This window comes from Oenanthe melanoleuca, chromosome 2 (genome assembly GCF_029582105.1).
Source record: "Oenanthe melanoleuca isolate GR-GAL-2019-014 chromosome 2, OMel1.0, whole genome shotgun sequence".
NCBI classification, from domain to species: domain Eukaryota; kingdom Metazoa; phylum Chordata; class Aves; order Passeriformes; family Muscicapidae; genus Oenanthe; species Oenanthe melanoleuca.
Genome location: NC_079335.1, coordinates 70,466,827 through 70,484,183, shown reverse-complemented (window position 1 = coordinate 70,484,183; position 17,357 = coordinate 70,466,827). Strand labels below are relative to the sequence as shown.

General features: G+C 46.9%; 1 protein-coding gene across 1 annotated transcript; it reads left to right on the top strand.

Annotated features, from left to right (window-relative positions):
• Window positions 1–5,822: 5,822 nt before the first annotated feature.
• On the top strand, window positions 5,823–16,084 carry LOC130248795 (serine/threonine-protein kinase SBK2-like). The gene is made up of 4 exons (XM_056482813.1): window positions 5,823–6,041; window positions 12,869–13,064; window positions 13,778–13,980; window positions 14,204–16,084. The coding sequence occupies exons 1-4, from the start codon at window positions 5,823–5,825 to the stop codon at window positions 14,762–14,764; spliced, it is 1,179 nt and encodes a 392-aa protein (XP_056338788.1). The 3' UTR covers window positions 14,765–16,084.
• Window positions 16,085–17,357: the final 1,273 nt, after the last annotated feature.

Here is a 17,357-nt window from a genome sequence, read left to right as displayed (position 1 = left end):
TTCTACCTTCCAGCAGCGGAGTGCAATGTTTGGTGGGAACAATTTCACTCCTGATGCCATATTTGTAGTGGATTGGTCAGAGGGAACAACTTAGCTGGAAGTAAGACCAGACAGATACTTTGAATGTTAGTAAGTCACTTGGACTGCATGACATTTGCCTGAAAGTCCTGAAGGAATTCAAATGTGAAACTGCGAACTGCTGGCCGAGCTGTATAACCTGTCTGTCATTAGTGTCTCTGTGCCTGTGCACTGATGGATTGCTGGTGTGACCCATTCACTACAAAAATTCCTGGTGAATCTGGTGAGTCTGACTTCCATCAATAGTAAGAGACAGGTGTCTATTATAAAGGCTAAGACTGAAGAATAGTCTTGGTAATAGTCTTGTGATAAAGACTCAGTGTGGCTCCTGCAAAGGGAAACTCCACATCATACCCATGCTGGTTTCTATGAGGGTCTCAATAAGCACAGGAAACTACTTAAGGGTTGGAGGAAAGGTCCTTTTATGGAATGAAAGTTGAGCAAAGGACAGGAAGCAAAAAAGGAGCATGGTACACTTCTCAGGGTGGAGAAGGACGAGAGGAGAGGAGAGGAGAGGAGAGGAGAGGAGAGGAGAGGAGAGGAGAGGAGAGGAGAGGAGAGGAGAGGAGAGGAGAGGAGAGGAGAGGAGAGGAGAGGAGAGGAGAGGAGAGGAGAGGAGAGGAGAGGAGAGGAGAGGAGAGGAGAGGAGAGGAGAGGAGAGGAGAGGAGAGGAGAGGAGAGGAGAGGAGAGGAGAGGAGAGGAGAGGAGAGGAGAGGAGAGGAGAGGAGAGGAGAGGAGAGGAGAGGAGAGGAGAGGAGAGGATTATCCAGTCCAACTGCCTGACCACTTCAAAGTCAAAGTTAAAGCATGTTATTAAGGCCATTGTCCAAGTACCTCTTAAACACTGAGATGCTTGCTGGCATTGGCCACCTCTCTAGGAACCTGTTCCAGTGATTTATCACCTTCTTGGTAAAGAAATGCTTCTTCATGCCCAGTTTGAACCTACTTCAGACCTCTTTTTTTTGGGCTCCTTTCATCTCTGGAACAATCCCTGCTAACATCTCCACACAAGTGTCTCTCTCCAGCTCTCTGATGATGGAAGGCTCTCAGCCTCCCTTGAGAGAAGCCTGTTTCCATGAGATCAGTGAGGCTGATGAAATCTCTCTGGAAGACTTAAACTGTACCTGAGCTCCCCTAGGAGCAAAGCACAGCTGGGTAACCTAGCTTGTGTCAGGTCCACAGATCATCCCTCAGAAGGCAGTTCCCTGGATGGGCTATGGAACCTGAAAAATCTCCAGAGCCCACAGCAACTGACAGATTCTACAACTCCTAGAGGGTAGGATGGTAAGAAGGCAAGCCCAAGCTAGCAAAGATCCTACCTTGGTAAAAAAATGAACCTTCCTTGGTAAAGAAAAGCTACTTCATGCACAGCTTTGAATTATCCTGTCACTGGAACCAAGGAAGCAGAGATCAGCTCCTCCCTCTTCACTTAGGAACCTCGAGAGAGCAGTGAGTTTTTCCTCCAAACATAGCCCATGTATTACTCCTAGGAGTAGTTTTATTCAGCATCTTCATGGATGACGTAGGGGATGCCTCCCTTCCCCTCAATTTTTTGGACAGCCCCAGAAGAGACAAGTGCAGTGCCTGGACATTAGACAGACAGCAACACTGGGAACAGTGTCCCAGCAGCAGTGGTCCCTAGGAGCTGGCTGGTAGATGTTTTGCAGGGTGCTGGCCTTCTTCTCTATGCAGATGAAGCTGTAAGGATGAGGTAGGGTAGCACAGAAGGGGTCAGCCTTCCTCAGGGAATAGGAGTCTCTGCCTTCCAGACCATTGCTAGAGGCAGGCAAGAAGCTGCTGAAGAATTGAGAGATAGCCAGGAACCATCATTTTGCCTTGCTTCAAAGACAGAGAGATGGAAAATATTAAAAATACAGCTATTTTGGATCCCTGTGCCTGTGCTGGGTTGGAAGAGCACTGCCCCAGCATTGCTCTGAAGCACTGGGATCAGTGCTCATGGATTCCATTGCATTAGCACTGCCTCTTGCAATCATTCTGCACCCAATGCACCTAACAGCAAGTGAAGGGAGTAGGTTGAAGTGGGACTGAGCAGAATGTTTGAAGCAGGTTTAGTGGGTGACCAGAGGTTTCAGGTGTGAGGGTTTTTGACCAAGATGGGGAACATGGCTGGGAAGCACTTCTGGGGAGCAGGCTCAGCATGACTGTTGTGTTAGCTGGAAAGTGAGGTGGGACACTGTTTGGCATTGTCAGGAAGGCGGCCAGCAGATTCCTCAGTGATGGGGTAGCACTGAATGACCTCAGAGCACAAATGGTCCATGCAGCTGTGGACTCCTCTGAGTACCCTGTGTGCCAAGGAGAGCTCAGGGCCCCAGCTCTCCTGGGAGGCAGCCCACACCTTGTAGTACCCTGCAGATTGGCTTGCCTGCCTGTGTGCTGAGGCTGGGGGGAGGAAAGGGTTGGCAGCTCACAGAATTTTTAACAGAAGCAGAAGGGCAATGGGGAAAGTCAAAGAGTGATTCTCCAGCACAAAACTGGATCTGAAAAAGGCTGAGCAAAATTTAGTGCTGGAAATGAAGGGATTATGACTGCTCTGAAAAGCTGCTAACAGAGATGTTCTGAGTAAATGCTTGTGGTCAGTTTGAAAATATAGAAACAAACTAAGCATTGCCATGGACTACAGTATTAAAAGAGCAGTACCATTTTAGGCCCTTTAGGTAAAGGAACCTGACATTCATATTTCAGCAGCTTTGTCTCACACATACCCCTGCTGATAAGCCTACACACCTTCAAAGAGTGCTCTATTGGGTGCAAATGGCATCAAATCTTCCATCCCCTTAGATGCTTTTGGTGTCTCTGACAATATAAAATGGGAACTAAAGAGCTGTGTTGGGCTGGGTAATCCTGAAACAAGTATAGACCTCCTCACCCAGCTCCTGTGGAAATCATCAGAGCCATTAGCCAGGGAAAAAAAGGGACCAACACTTGGGAAACTGAGTGTCCTGCTGAAAGTGTGTTGGGAAAGCTAGTTCCCTCTATGGTCCTTAGGGTACTTGCTGGAAGATGGTGGATTTCTCCTTGGAGGGGCAGTGTTCCTTTGTAACCATACATCTGGCCTCATCTGACTACAGAGCACTCTCCGACCTGATCCTGTATGTGCCTTTACTTGAAGAACTGCTGCTGTTCTGATGTGAGTGAAACAGCTGCTGTGTGTATGCTGAGGATGAGCAATAATGGAAGAGAAAGGATGAAAAAAAGAGCCCTTCTTGACTATGCCCCTTTACTGTAGTTACTTCAGTCCAGCTGTCCCTCATGCAGTTGCCACTTCTATGGCTTTGTGACACTGGCTGCTATGTCTGGTCCTTGGAAATTTTCATATTCTGTTATTTTCCTGTGTACTGCCTATTCTGACCCAGACATGCAAGAGACAGGATATTCGTCATGTTAAACCAACCATAGTTCAGAGAAGGAAAATAAGGCATTTTCATACAGTGTTTGTTACATATCATAGGCCAACCCCAATGCTTGTGTGTGTCACACTAGTGGGCTGACCCTGGATGGATGTCAAACACCCACCAAAACCCCTCTCTATCACTCTCCCTCCATCGCTGGACAAAGAAAGAGAAAATATAACAAAGGCTTCATGGGTTGAAATAAGGACCAGGAGAGATCATTCACCAATATTTTCACTGGAAAGACATGCTTGAATGAGAGATATTAATTGAATTTATTGCTAACAAAATCAGAGCAGGATCATGAGAAGTAAAATAAGACCTCAAGAAACATCTTTCCCACACCCCTCTCTCCCTCCTAGCTCTACCTCCTCAACAGCCTGGGACCAAACTTTCCAAGAAACTATGGCAGTTTTGGTTACATCATATTTCCATATTCTGTCAGTATTGGCTTTGACCAACATCTTGGTTGCCAGCCGGACAAAATGTGTGTGCAGCATGGGTGAGAGAGGTGTAGGTGTTAAATTAACAAATTAAATTGCTGTTGAAATGCACTAGTGTGGACTTCATCAGTAGTGCAGCAGCTCTAGGGCCTCCAACAGCTGTGCTGTGCCCAGTGCCCAGGGAGTGGAGGTCAGGGATTCTCAAACACACATGTGATACACAGTACGTGACATATTCCCTGCCAATGAGGAATGCAGGACAAGCTCTGCAGATGTAGGGTCAGATGAATGGCAGATCAGGAGCAAGCTCTTAGTGAAATTGCTGCTTGTCAGTGCAGTCCAGGTAAGGCTGTGGAAGAGGTCTCTTCTCTAAACCAAACCCCTCAACAGGTGCCCATCTCAATAGGAAGGGATAATGTAATAATTCTGTCTCTCAAAAAATTAATTGGAAAATAAGGAACACTACTATATTTTGCTCCTATATCTGGAAGCATATTTAAGATAGTGATTGCAGAGAAGGAGAGAGGGACTGGGGGAGTCAGGGAACCTGGGCTGCTTTCCCAGCATTGTGTTGTTAATTATAACAACTTTGATGTAAATGATAGCAAGTCCCCAGGGACATTTTTCAGTTCTGACTTGTCTTTCAAGTAGAGGCCATAGTCTCACACTTTCCACCAGAAGACTAGATTATACAGGGTCCCTGTTCCTGGAGAGCAGTGGTTACACTACACCATTTATCCCAGTGCTGAGTTCTTGGATATTGGATAGGTTTCTTTGGTACATTCCCATCACCCCTCACTGTAATGTTCCTGCCTGTAGGGACTTTGCACACTGCAGGCTGTTCCCAATCACGCCTTTCAGAATGGGTGTGAAGGTGCAGCCTTGAATGGCACAAGACCTTTAGGTCATCAGCAAAACAATCCCACTCCCCACCTCTTATCCAGAAGCACAGGGACAGCTGGGAGCCTGACTGCTACTCCTCTTGCCCTCTGATCTGCACCATCTCGGAGTGGCAGCAGGCTGGCTCTTCACAGGGCTGTGGCAGCAGTCCAGTGCATCTCACCCCATTGCCCCTCTCTGAGGGCACAGCACTGAGTGACAAGCCCTTGGCAGAATTCTTCTTCCTTCTGAGATCAGGTGAGATGGTTCTCTCTGGAGACCCAGAGTATTAATGTTCATGGGGGCTGCTCTTTTCTCTTAGACTGTCTTTCACCTCTCCCAGCCTTTCTCCCAATTCTCTGACCCCTGGGAGTACTGAGGCTCATCACAAGTGCCCAGCATGGGCTCTAGGGAGCAGGGAGGCCAATGCTGTGACACACCCATGTCCTAGCTGCATGCACTACTGCTTCAGATACACAAACTGATCCACTTCCTTGAGAGAAAAAAAGCAGTGTTCTAGAGCTCAGATCCAGGGCCTGCATAGTGTCCATGCAGCCAGGAGCTGTTTTCATCTCCATGCTCAAGTGGAAGGAGGAAGACCTTGGCACCAAAGTATGCTCTGGGGGCAGGTACTAAGAATAGATGGGATGCTTGCAAGTCTTTGTGGCTGTCATTAATGGTTTCAGCTTCACCACAATGCTCTGCACACCGGTGTGTGTGAGGATCCTGACCCGCAGAGCCCCAAGAGAGTCCCCGAGCCAGCCATGGTCTGTGCCTGGCCTCTGGCTCACTGGCACAGAAACCTTTGGTAGCCAAGGCCAAGCACCGGCAGCCCATGGCCGTTCTGATCCTGCCCTCAGCAACCGAGTCCTCCTTGGCACAGCCCTGGAGCCAGGACCTTGTTCCAGCCCAGGGCGCTGCTTTGCTCCTTAGGCTGTAACGAGAGCCCGAGCTGGAGCAAAGGGCTGAACGAGGTGGGTCTGCCAGCGCGTCCCTGGGGGCTATAACGCTATGGCTAGAGCAGGAACAATCCCACCCCGACTCCTGGAAAGGAGGGCAGACGGACAGTGCTTTCCCCCTCCCGGAGGTCACCTTCAGGCGGAGGCAGTGCCCCCAGCCCGAGCCGTGGGACGGGGCGGAGCCGCGCCCCGCTCGCCGAGCCCCTCCGGCTGCCGGCGCAGGCTGCGCCCGGCTGCGGCGGGGAGGCGGCTGCGCTCGCTGCTGGACGAGGTGAGGGGCTTGGTGCTGCCCGAAAGCACCGGGGAAGGGCAGTGACAGCGCTGGCAGGATGGAAGGCACCGGGCAGGCGTGTGAAAGGGCACCCACCGCTGCCAAGCTGGTTTTGGGGACTCGAGCGTGGTGCGTGCACCCATTCCCCCCAGGGCTGATGGAGAGCTTGGCGGCTTTGCCCTGGAAGGTCGCTCTGTGTCCCCTCGTGTTGGGTGGGGTGGTGCTGGCAGCAAGGTGCGATGTGCTTGGTGCCAGTGGCGTTGCTGCGGCTTTGTGCCCGAGGAGGCTGTGGTGTGCTGGTGCTGCGGACAGGCGTGCGGGCTCTCCGGGAGCTGCTGGGTGTCTCTGCCCAGGACAGCAAAACACAGCTCTGCCGCCGGCACAGTCATGCCATCTGCAGAGAGATTAAGCCTAACTAGCCTGCTGACCAGTTTTAGAGAGAAGCTCGTAAATCTGCCAGCAGCAAGGCCACAAGCAAACATTGCGATGATCTGTTCTTATCCCGTGCTGTATTAAACGTGGTTTGCACCAGAGCGGACCTTTTAGGGAAAAAAAAAAAAAAAAAAAAAAAAAAAAAAGAGATGCCGTTCTCGAACCAAAAGTTACGAAGATGGAAGAATATTCTTCCATAATGTTTGATGAGATTTTTAGGGGCAAATATCCTTCTTCACGGAATCTGCACCACAACGGAGGTCTGAAATGGCCTCACTTCTGCTTCATGCATTGGTTTTATTATAAAGCTTTTACCTAACTAGAAGAGCCTTTTTAGTGAAATTCCAGTACTCAGAAAGGTTTATACAGATGACAGAGTAACTTCTTCACTATCTGTTCAATAAGCTATAAAGACAGCTCCCCTGGAAGTTTCCCCTGTAATTTTCAGCCCTCTTGCCATTGCCCTTTTTCTATCAAACTGGGGCACCAGTGGTTGCTTACTGAATTGTGGGCTCACTGATCATTAAAAAGGTAGAAAACATCCAGTAACTGGTTCTGTTGGTCTATCAGCCTCCAGAAGCGATCAGGAAGTTTACCCAGGTATTCCTCATATCAATATATTTTTAAAATTTCAAGAGACATCATAAAAAGGTAGATGAAAAAGAATACAAAGCAGAGCAAATGGAAAAATAAATTTATTATAAAAATACAAATTCCACTGGCGTGTGATATTCTCAATTGTAGTGCAGAAGCTGTTAACAGGTGGCCAGCTCTTCAGAAATACAGCTTTCCTAACTCAGCTGATTTTTGGAGATTGAATTTCAGACTGTCTCATGGCATCTGTATGTAGGAACCTCTGCAGAAACAGGAGTTCACTGTAAGAGGCACATCGCCTCTGAACAGATCTCTTCTTTTGTTACAATAATCTCAGCCTACGTGAAACTGAACAGCTGTCTCTATTTTTTTGTTGTTGTTGTTTTGTTTTGTTTTGTTTTGTTTATAGTGAAGCCTACTTTCTTAATTTAGCGTTTGGAAAATGTTAGTTTGACTCTCACTGCTGATGTTTCCTGCAACTGATTCTTTTAGGGCATTCTCTTTAGCAGAGTGAATGCAGAAGTGGAATCTGTAACATCAGTAACCCTTGTTCTGTTATGCTCTTAAACTTGTATCTGTAACATTAAGATGTGTATCTATATCACTGTAGATTATTTCTACTGCAGTTTTGTATCATCCAGTGTCTCAAGGCCTGTAAAAGTAGTGAGGCTATACCAAATCTACATTTCTGGATTTACATAGTGCCCATTAAGCAGCCTGAACCTAGACGTGTCAGACGTGTCTGATTAATATGAATTTTTTTTTCTTTTTTTTTTTCATTTTTGCTGTCACCCATGCAATGCCAGAGTAAAATCCTGACTTCTTTGGTCATTTGAAACCCTTTTGTTTGTGTGTATATGCATGCACTAGTTTTACCAAGCAATGCATTGTCTACCAAACCCTTTTTGTGCCTTTTGCAAACATTTTCTGGATGATTTCAGTGTTTTCTTCTAGATCATTGACAAAGGTAAAAGTATTGTAACAGAGTTAGGATTTAAAAAAATGGTGTAGGATGAGAACAATAAAATGTGGTCTTTTCCTGTACTATATACTATAGGATGAGCTTTTAAAAAATTAATTAAAAATGTGTCTTGATTTAGACCAATACCAGGATGAATTTGTACAGATAACTTTCAGGAAACAACCAGTGAATGGGATATTTCAGGCATGTGCTTTATGAACCAATACCAGGATGAGAACTGCTTCAAACCAACAATTTAGAGGATGGTGGGAAGTGCCTGCAGATCACTGATCCTTACACAGGCCCTAAGCAGAAGTGTGATAACAATTGAGTGATGTGATCTGAATTACTTGATACACTAAATCCATTTGAGCAAAATGTGCTCTACTAAACATGGTGCAAAAATATTCAGGTAGAAACCAGGTAGGCAGCACCCATAAAGGGTGTTAAAGAGGAAGTTAATTTTCCCCCCAACATTACCCAGTAATTTGAAAAAACTCTGGATTCATAATGGATGTATAAGGTAGTACAGCCTGTCATTCTTCTAGCTGAATGTGTGACAGGAGGCCAGAAACCTCCCAAGGCAGTCGGGGTTTTAACATGGGGGATGGGAGGAGAAAAATTATGAAGCTTTAGAAAAGAGCCATGAAACAAATCTGAGAGTTGGACAATCAGGCTGGACAATCTGAGAGCTTGGTTTGACAATTAAGCAGAAAGTTTTTTGAAGGCATTGGATCAATAAGAAGACTGAGGGGTGTCTTAATCAAGGAGCATAGGGATGCTTATTCTCAGTTCAAAATGTAACCACATTTTGTGGCAGCATCACATCTGTTTTTCAGCTAACTGCTGCAGGCACTACAGAAGCACAGTGTGACAGATGCTTTGTGAAGCCTAAATATGCATTGGTTAAATGCATAGCCTGAGCTTCAGTCTAATAGTTTTACACAATGTAATTAATTGAAAATATGTTCTCATAGCCTGTGGTCATACCTCTGACCACAGTGCATATAAACCCTGCAAGAGTCTGGAGAAATTTAACAGGTATTAGAAACCTCTTTCCTCTATCTGAGAAACTTCAGCAGCAGGTTAGGTAAATTCAGATTAGGTTATCATACAAATGCCTAGCAGCAAGAATGTTCACACTGGCATTTATAATTGACCAATTGTCTTTGGATCAAGCCTGAATGACTTTTTGAAAGAGATGCCCCAGATGCTATCTGTTATTTGGTTTGTGTTAAAGCCCTGTAGAAGGTCAGACAAGAAAGTGGACCCCACATGCCATATGCTCAAGGCCATTTTTAATAAAGTATCTTTGATATGAGAAGAGGCTGAAACAGCTGAAACTCTTCAGCTTGAAAAAGAGAAGGCTCAGAGGGGATCTTATTGGTGTGTATAAATATCTGATGAGGGGTAATGAGGAAAAGGGAGACAGACTCTTCCAAGCAATGATCATTGATGGGAATCTCCATCTATGGAGATATTCAAGACCTGGCTGAACACCTTCCTTAACAACCTGCTTCAGTTGCTGCAGCTTGAGCAGGGGAATTGGATTAGATGATCTCAAGAGGTCCCTTCCAACCTAAACACCTCTGTGATTCTGTCATCATAGCACTGTCTCTGTTATACAGAGATCACACTGTCTTTGGTTTTTGACATGCATGAAGTGCTTTTCTGCATGAAATATATTAATCATTTTGATTGAAGAACCAGAATAACTGGACTAAGACATTGTATCTCCATAGGCTAGATCCCCCTTAGCTTTTCAGCTTGTTCAGAAGTATCTCTTGATGGTGTAAAGGATGTGAGCTTTTTGCTGCTGTAATTAAAGATTCTTTTGAGGAACAGTTTCTCACAATCAGCAGCCTGGAAACAAGACCTCTATAGCAGGGATGAAGCACAGAAAGGATAGTGGTGGAAAGAACAGTTTTGAGTAGGACTCTGCCTGCTGCCTTCAATACAGCTCAGCCTAATGCTGAACGCATCCTGGCCAGGGCCCTGGTGACCTCCTCTTCAGTGCTTGTCAATCTGCAAAGGGAAAATGACACTTTGGAAGGTATCAGAAGTAGGTGCAGAGCACTCAGGCACACTCTACTCAGCAGTGACCCAAATTTGATCTTCACTTATCTTCCTAGCTAATCACAATGGCATCTCAAAGAAAGACCTGACAAAGTCAGCTGTTTTCTCAAGTATGGACTTTGTCTTGTAATTAATGACTCCAAGAGCAGCAATGGCCAAAGTCTGCAAACTGTTCTGGAGTGACTACAGCTGGGGCTTCCTTCATAAGGAGCCCTGATCTGACCCACAGGTCACAGCCCCTCAAGAAACTCTACCCATATCCTCTGGATGATCAGTTCTTCCAAGCTGGCTCTTTCACTTTATTGCTCTACTCTGAACCTGGACCATTTGCCCTCCCATGCCAGTGAGGCCATGGATGGAAGTATGGATGTATTCCACCTATGTTGGAGTTGAATTGAGGAGTGTAAGGATACAAGGATTTTTGGGATTTGGGTTGTTCTGGGTTTTTTTATTTGCAAAATCTTATGGACTGAAATTTAATTCCCTGAAGTGATTTGAGAACCAAGAATATACAGAAAAGCATATCCTCCCACTCACAAAAGCAAGTTTTAGAATACTAAATAGGAGAGAAATAATGAATCATACCAGAGGGATGAACCGTGTTGAAAATAATTCAGTGCAAATAAAACATATTAATTACTAGATATTTGAAGAGTATATAACTTTTGAATAATAATTAAAGTTGATGCAGTCAGAAGATTCTAACCTTTAGGCTAAATTGCAGTAACAAGTGGCCAGCATACAAGGGATGAAATTTTACCTAACTCAGGTTTGAGAATTTCAGTTATCTAAGAAAATTGTGAACAATTATTTGTCAAGAACTTGTATGTGACCATTAATTTGATATAGGAGAAACACTGTCTTGCAGAAAATATTTTGATACCTTTTTCACAAATATTGATATAACATGTTCTTCAAATGACAAGCAGACATCTCTCCTGTAGCTCTACTCCACTATTTAATGTGGCTTTAGCTTATCTAATATCAAAGGGAGGTCTATGCCTTTTCCATGTCTATTACATTTTAGGTTTTTTCTCTATATTCCACCTAATTTTTTCTCTCTATAACACTTAAATGAGGAAGCACCAGTTGGAAATATTGTTGGCAGGGTGGATCCATTTGTGAGTTCTGAGATGTCCTTGCTGTCTGGAATTTCACAAGCCTCATTGGCTGTGTAGCAAACAGGAGAACTTCAAAGAAATATCTGGAAAAGGCTTTCCAGACCCTTTTTCCATGTGATTTCTCTCCAGCCTCCCATTTGTTCCCTCCCTTGCAAACACTTGCTCATTGTTGCACTCTATGGAATGTACTTAATTTGACTGCTGTTGACTCTTGCACCAAGCCAAAACCTTTGCAGAAAACTAGAGCAAATTACTTGGCACTTCTGAATTGGATAAGATTTAGAAATGCGGTCTAGGAGAGAGGGAAGGGAAGATAAGGGGAATGTTCCCACAAATAGTCCCAGGCTGCTGTAGAAATCCAGCCTTGTTGTAGATTTTCCAGGTTTAAATAATTATTTTTTTCCAAATGTCTTTATTTTGAAGAATGACTGGATTTAGCAGCAGTGGGGTTCCTTTGCAGAAGAGGGGTGTGGACATACTGGAACAAATCCAGACTGTGAAGACAGTTTAGAGATGGGAGTCTCTCTCATAGCAGAGCTGGGACTGGATCAGCCTCAAGAAGAGAAGGCTTGAAGGGAATCATCTGATTGATGCATATAAATGCCTGCAAAAATACACAACCATTCATATCACAGTATCAGATGATACTGAGTGACAGAACAAGAGGCAGTGGGCCTGAAACAGAATTTCAGTAAAAATCTTTTTTACCACAAAGGTGATTGAACACTGGAACAGGTCACCCGCAGCAGCTGTGGAGTCTTCAGCCTTGTAGATATTTAAAACTGGTTTGGGCATAGGACAACCTGCTCCAGTTAACCCTCCTCTGAGCAGGTTGTTGCAGTAAGTGGTCTCCAGAAATTCTTTCTGCCATTTACCGTGCTGTGACTCTGGTTCTGTGACCTTGCTCCAAGGCCAGGAGGAACTCCCAGGCCCAAAGTTCAGAGCACAAGGAGGTAGAAGGGAGAGAACACTGCCACAGAGGCCTTAAAATGCTGCCTTGTAGCTGGCTGGGGAAAGTGAAAATACACTTCTCTGAAATGAAGCAGCTGGCTGTAGCTCAAAATGCCACTGATGTCCTAGGTTACTTCCTGTGTAAGCTACTTGGCTGCACAGATGCATGACTTTTGGTTAGAAAAGTCATCAGGCATTTGAGGTACTGAGCTCCCTTTGGCTTCCTCAGGGCACTCTGCCTTTTGTCACGTGCTAGCTGTGCCTCAGCCTAAGGGACAGGTCTGTCTCATCCTCAGGACTTTCTCCAGTGAGCAGCAGAGGTGGAATTCTGAGTAGAGAGATGAGGTCTTGCTGCAGTAGGCTAAGGAGAACAAGGTAGGGTGACTGGGTCACACTTGAAAATCTGGGACTCTGCTAATGTTTTGCCTGTTGTCTAATACTAGGCAAAAGGATTAAGGGGCTGAAGGAAGCTCCCTTCAATACAGAGACTTTTTCTACAATGAGAGGCTTTTCTCAGAAATGTGCTGTAAAATATGTGTGTAAAAGTGTAAATTCAACTCTAGCACAGCAGCAAGAGTGCTCAGGCTCCAAGTGGCAGAAATATGCCCTGCCATGGCACGGTTTGTGCTGCATGTCTGACCTGGCTTTCCCTGTGAGTGCTGTGATATTCCTGACTCTGGCTGTTTGTGCAGTGCTCAGGGATGGCCGAGAGCTCAGCTGTGACTGCAGCAGTGTCAGGGAGAGCAGCACCAACCAAGCTGGAGGAGCTCCTGGAGATCACCGCTCAGAGCCTGGTGCGCGCCGAGGTGGCGGAGCACTACGAGGTTATCCGGGAGCTGGGCAGGGGCAAGTATGGCCACGTGATGCTGGTGACCCACAGGCAGAGAGGTGAGGAACTGACTGTGCTCTGTGAACCACTGTGTGTGTCCCCTCTCTGCTCACCAGGGCACGGGGTGTGGGGTGGCCTGGTGGTACCTCAGGGCCAGGCACCAGGCATGGCAGGGAGGATTCCCAGGGAGACCAGCAGGATGGGGACCTCCCCAGCCAGGAGCCATTCCATTACATCCAGCCGGGGACCAGGTGATGCCAGGGGGCAGCCCAGAACATCTGGCAAGGTTATAGTGATGAGACAGGTCCAAGGTCAAGCTGGGAAATAAATCCACGAGTCAGGATCAAGAGAGTTCGCAGATAGGCCAGATAGAAACCAGCATGGATGTGGTATAAATGGAAAGCAGTCCCACCACAAGGTTCAGTCAGGAGTCCCAAGCCTGAGCTGGCACCCTAAGGCCCAAGGACAGAGGGTGTGAGTGAAGGTCCTGGGTTGGCCATATCAGTGCTCTAGACTGCTGTTTCCCAGCTCAAGACTGATGGGCCCATGTATCCTGAATGTCCGCACTCTGCCCAAACTGGACTCTTGCGCAGCTCTTTGCAAGCCCCAGGCTCAAAACTCACACCCCTGGCAGTGCCTGTTTCCAGACCTGGTGTCCACAGGGTATATCCATACAAACTTTCCACTAGAGACCTCCCCGTGGTTGTGGCTGCTCTGTCCTGCCGTGGTGTGTGACTTCCAGAGGAGTCCAACTCTCTTTTCCCATCCCCAGGGACTCCTATGGCTCTCAAGCTGCTGCCCAAAGCCAGTACCAAGCTGCACACCTTCCTGTATGAGTATTGTGTAGCACTGTCCCTCGCCACGCACCCTGCCATCATCGGGATGTTTGGAATTGCCATCGAGTCCAGCCAGTACTATGGTTTCCTCTACGAGCCAGCGCTGCACAAAGACCTCATCTCGATCATCAAACCCCGCGTGAGTGCTGCTGCAGGGCCATGGGGACTGGCTGTAGCTGAAGGGCGGCTGGGTCAGAGGGAGGGAGATAAAGGCGGTGGCTGTGGGCCTGTCTGGGGCCTGCAGCACTGCAGCAGCTGCGGGCTGGCGAGGCGGGGAATGCGAAGGTCTTTGCCAGAGCAGAGCCGGTGAGAGCTGGCAGGGCTGAGGTGCCCTGTGTGTGCCACCCCCTGTCCCCGTGCAGGATGGGATCCCCGAGCCGGCCGCCAAGCAGTGTGCCCAGCAGCTGGTGAGCGCGCTGGAGTTCATCCACAGCCGGGGGCTGGTGTACCGCGACATCAAGCCCGAGAACGTGCTGCTCTTCGACCCGCACTGCCGCCGCGTCAAGCTCACCGACTTCGGCCTCACGCGGCCCAAGGGCACCAAGCTCAGGCTGGTGGCCGGGGTGATCCCCTACACTGCCCCCGAGCTGAGCAGCACCGCCGACGCCCAGGGCGTGCCCATCGACGCCAGCATGGACGCCTGGGCCTTCGGGGTGCTGCTCTTCTGCCTGCTGACCGGCTACTTCCCCTGGGAGCAGAGCCTGCCGGAGGACCCTTTCTTCGAGGACTTCGTGCAGTGGCAGCAGACAGGCCTGGAGAAGGACGTGCCCCGGCACTGGAAGCGCCTGACGGCCGAGGCTGCGGCCATGCTGCGGAGCCTGCTGGCTCTCGACCCCGCCGAGCGCGGCCCTGTCGGCGGCGTGCTGCGCTACGTGCACTGCCCGTGGCGGCTGGAGGGCGAGGAGGCTGCCCTGGGCTCCTAGAGCCTGCTCCCCGCCCTGGAGGGTCTCAGCCTGCCAGGGGCTTCAGGGTTGGGGACCATGGTGGCCTGGGCCTGAGAGGCCATGCTGACCCAGAGAGCAGCTTCTCTGCAGCGCTGTCCCTGCAGCCACACAGTCAAGCTCTGATGGTCCTCACCCCATGGCTCAGTGCTGCCCAGTGCCACCTCCTCCTGGCTTGGAAACATCTTTCTCTTGGAAATGACTGTGTGTGAAGCACCCACTTGTTTCCTAGCCACAGGAACTCCAGGGATTTATTTAGGCTGCAGCAAATGCCGTGTCTCAAAATAGATCAAAATATGTACTTTTGTCTTTCTGTATGTGGCTTGTTTTCCCTCATAATAAATGCCTATCAGGACCCACTGTTGGGTTGGAAAACAGAGAGCATATCAGAACTTGCAGCTATCTCAGACAAGCTGTCCAAGGCAGGGGCCATTCCTGAATGCTACCTGTGCCTGCACCAGGACCCTGGAGGGTGGCTTCAGGATGCCGGGGTGGAGGGGCTGGGCACGTGGCCATGGATGATGGCTGGGGAATGGTTGTGGTGTTAAGGTTTCCTCAAACATATCTCTTCCCTTGTGCTGCCTTCAGGTCCTAAGACAATGTCCTCATGCTCTTCTACATGCCTGGTTACCCCTCTAGAAGACCTTCCTTCTCTCCTTTCCTATCAGACACCTTTAACTCTTCCCTAGACACACACCTCTCCTAATGCCCCATATCCTCCTACACATTTTAATCCTGAAACGGAGTAGCAAAGAGGGAATTAGGGATTAGTAGCCCTTTTTACTTTTCTATGTTTTTTCAATCCCCAGGATTTTGTTGTTGGTAATAATCCCTTCCTGCATTTAACCTGGTCTTTTGCTGGAAACTCACAGCTTGTTTTCCACTCTCAGAGGCTTCATAACTTCTAAAAATGCAATGTCCCAGCATTATACTTCCTAATATTTCAGTTCAGTTTTCATGTCAGACCCTTTCCTGCACACACTCTTTCTGCTTTTCCAACCTCCAGCTCTTTTTTCCCAGCTTCTTCTCACGCACTGGCATTTTAGCATTACTTAACTTCTCTACTAACACTACCCATCACTTTTACTCACTCCTCTCTCAGCAACATCACCTCTGTACCACTATTTTGTGCTATTCCTGCTCCCTGCATCACTTATGTTTTGAGTCTTCCTTCCAACTCCCCAACTTACCTTACCAAACAGCATTATGCTCACACTGTCGAATACATAGTTTTCTTCTGCTTACTTCCATCTCTTAGAATCTTTCTTGACTTGAAATCATAATAAATGCTGTTCAACTCCAGCCAGCTGAGATTTGGCTTTAATCACTCTTTAATTACTGTAGGAATAGCAGAGGAACGTTAAAGTGCCACCACAGTTCCTGTATTTAAAATGGAGAAGCCTTAAGACCAATGGACCTGGTAGCTGGCAACTATTTAGTGAAAAACAGCGGAAAATTTGTTACAGGTTCTTGCTAATGGAGAATTACAGAACAGGAATGTGGCTTTTTGGAATGAGACATTCAATTTTATAATGAAGTCGTGTTTGATACCATGAATCCATAGTGTTATGGTACAGAGTTTTGTAAGGCATGACCTATGGATAAAAAGAGAATTGTGGTATGTTGTATTGATTCAGAAGATGCACTATGAAAAGTGCATAAAATATAGATTAAGTGGATTAAGAACTTTCAATAGGCAGAGGAAATAATTGTCTGGTTGGAATGCTGTATTTTGTTTGCTTTCTGCAAGAATCAGTTGTTAAATGGAAACTAGTTAACATTTCTGATCATGATTTTAAGGAAAATAGGAAGCAGGTAAAACCCTACAGATGACACAAGTATAAATAGGGTGGTAGCAAGAGGCTACTCAAAGAGATCTGAATAACTTGATAGATTATGTATATTCAAACAAAATACATTTTCTTACAGGCAGGAGAAACATAATTAGGTAGGAACACATAAGACTAAGAGCCATCATTTCAAAAGGACCCCTAAAAACTTGCCAAGAGGGTACACAAGATTGCATGAGTTCTTACTGTGTTGTCTTGTTAAAAAAGGCAAATGGGCTCCTTGCATGGCTAAAGAGGGGCAGAGTAGGGATGGTCAAATCTTCAGCAAAACAGCTAACAAGATCCCTGCTGGCCTAAATGTGAGTGTGGGAAGAAGGAGTGAGTGATCAGGATTTGATACCTCATGGGGAAATCCTGGGTATGGTGCCACAATTACAGGCAGGCTGGAAAACTGGAGACAGCTCAGAAAAAAACCATGGTGGGACTGTGGTTTAAGGCTGTAAGGAGAAATTAACAAGCTAAACTATCTAAAATAGAAAGACTGGGTGGTGAATTGATTATTGTATAGAGTAGTGAGAAGAAAATACCACCTACTAATGGCCTGTTTAATCTGAGAACAATCCAAGAGCAACCATGAGAGGTTGAAGCCAGTACTCCAGTGGTGAGCATGATACCATCATATGAGCAGAGGCTGAGAGAATGGGCAATATTCAGCCTGGAGAGGAGAAGAGTCAGGGTGGATCTTATATCTCTTTGTACTTCCAGGTACAAGTACAGATTGTGAG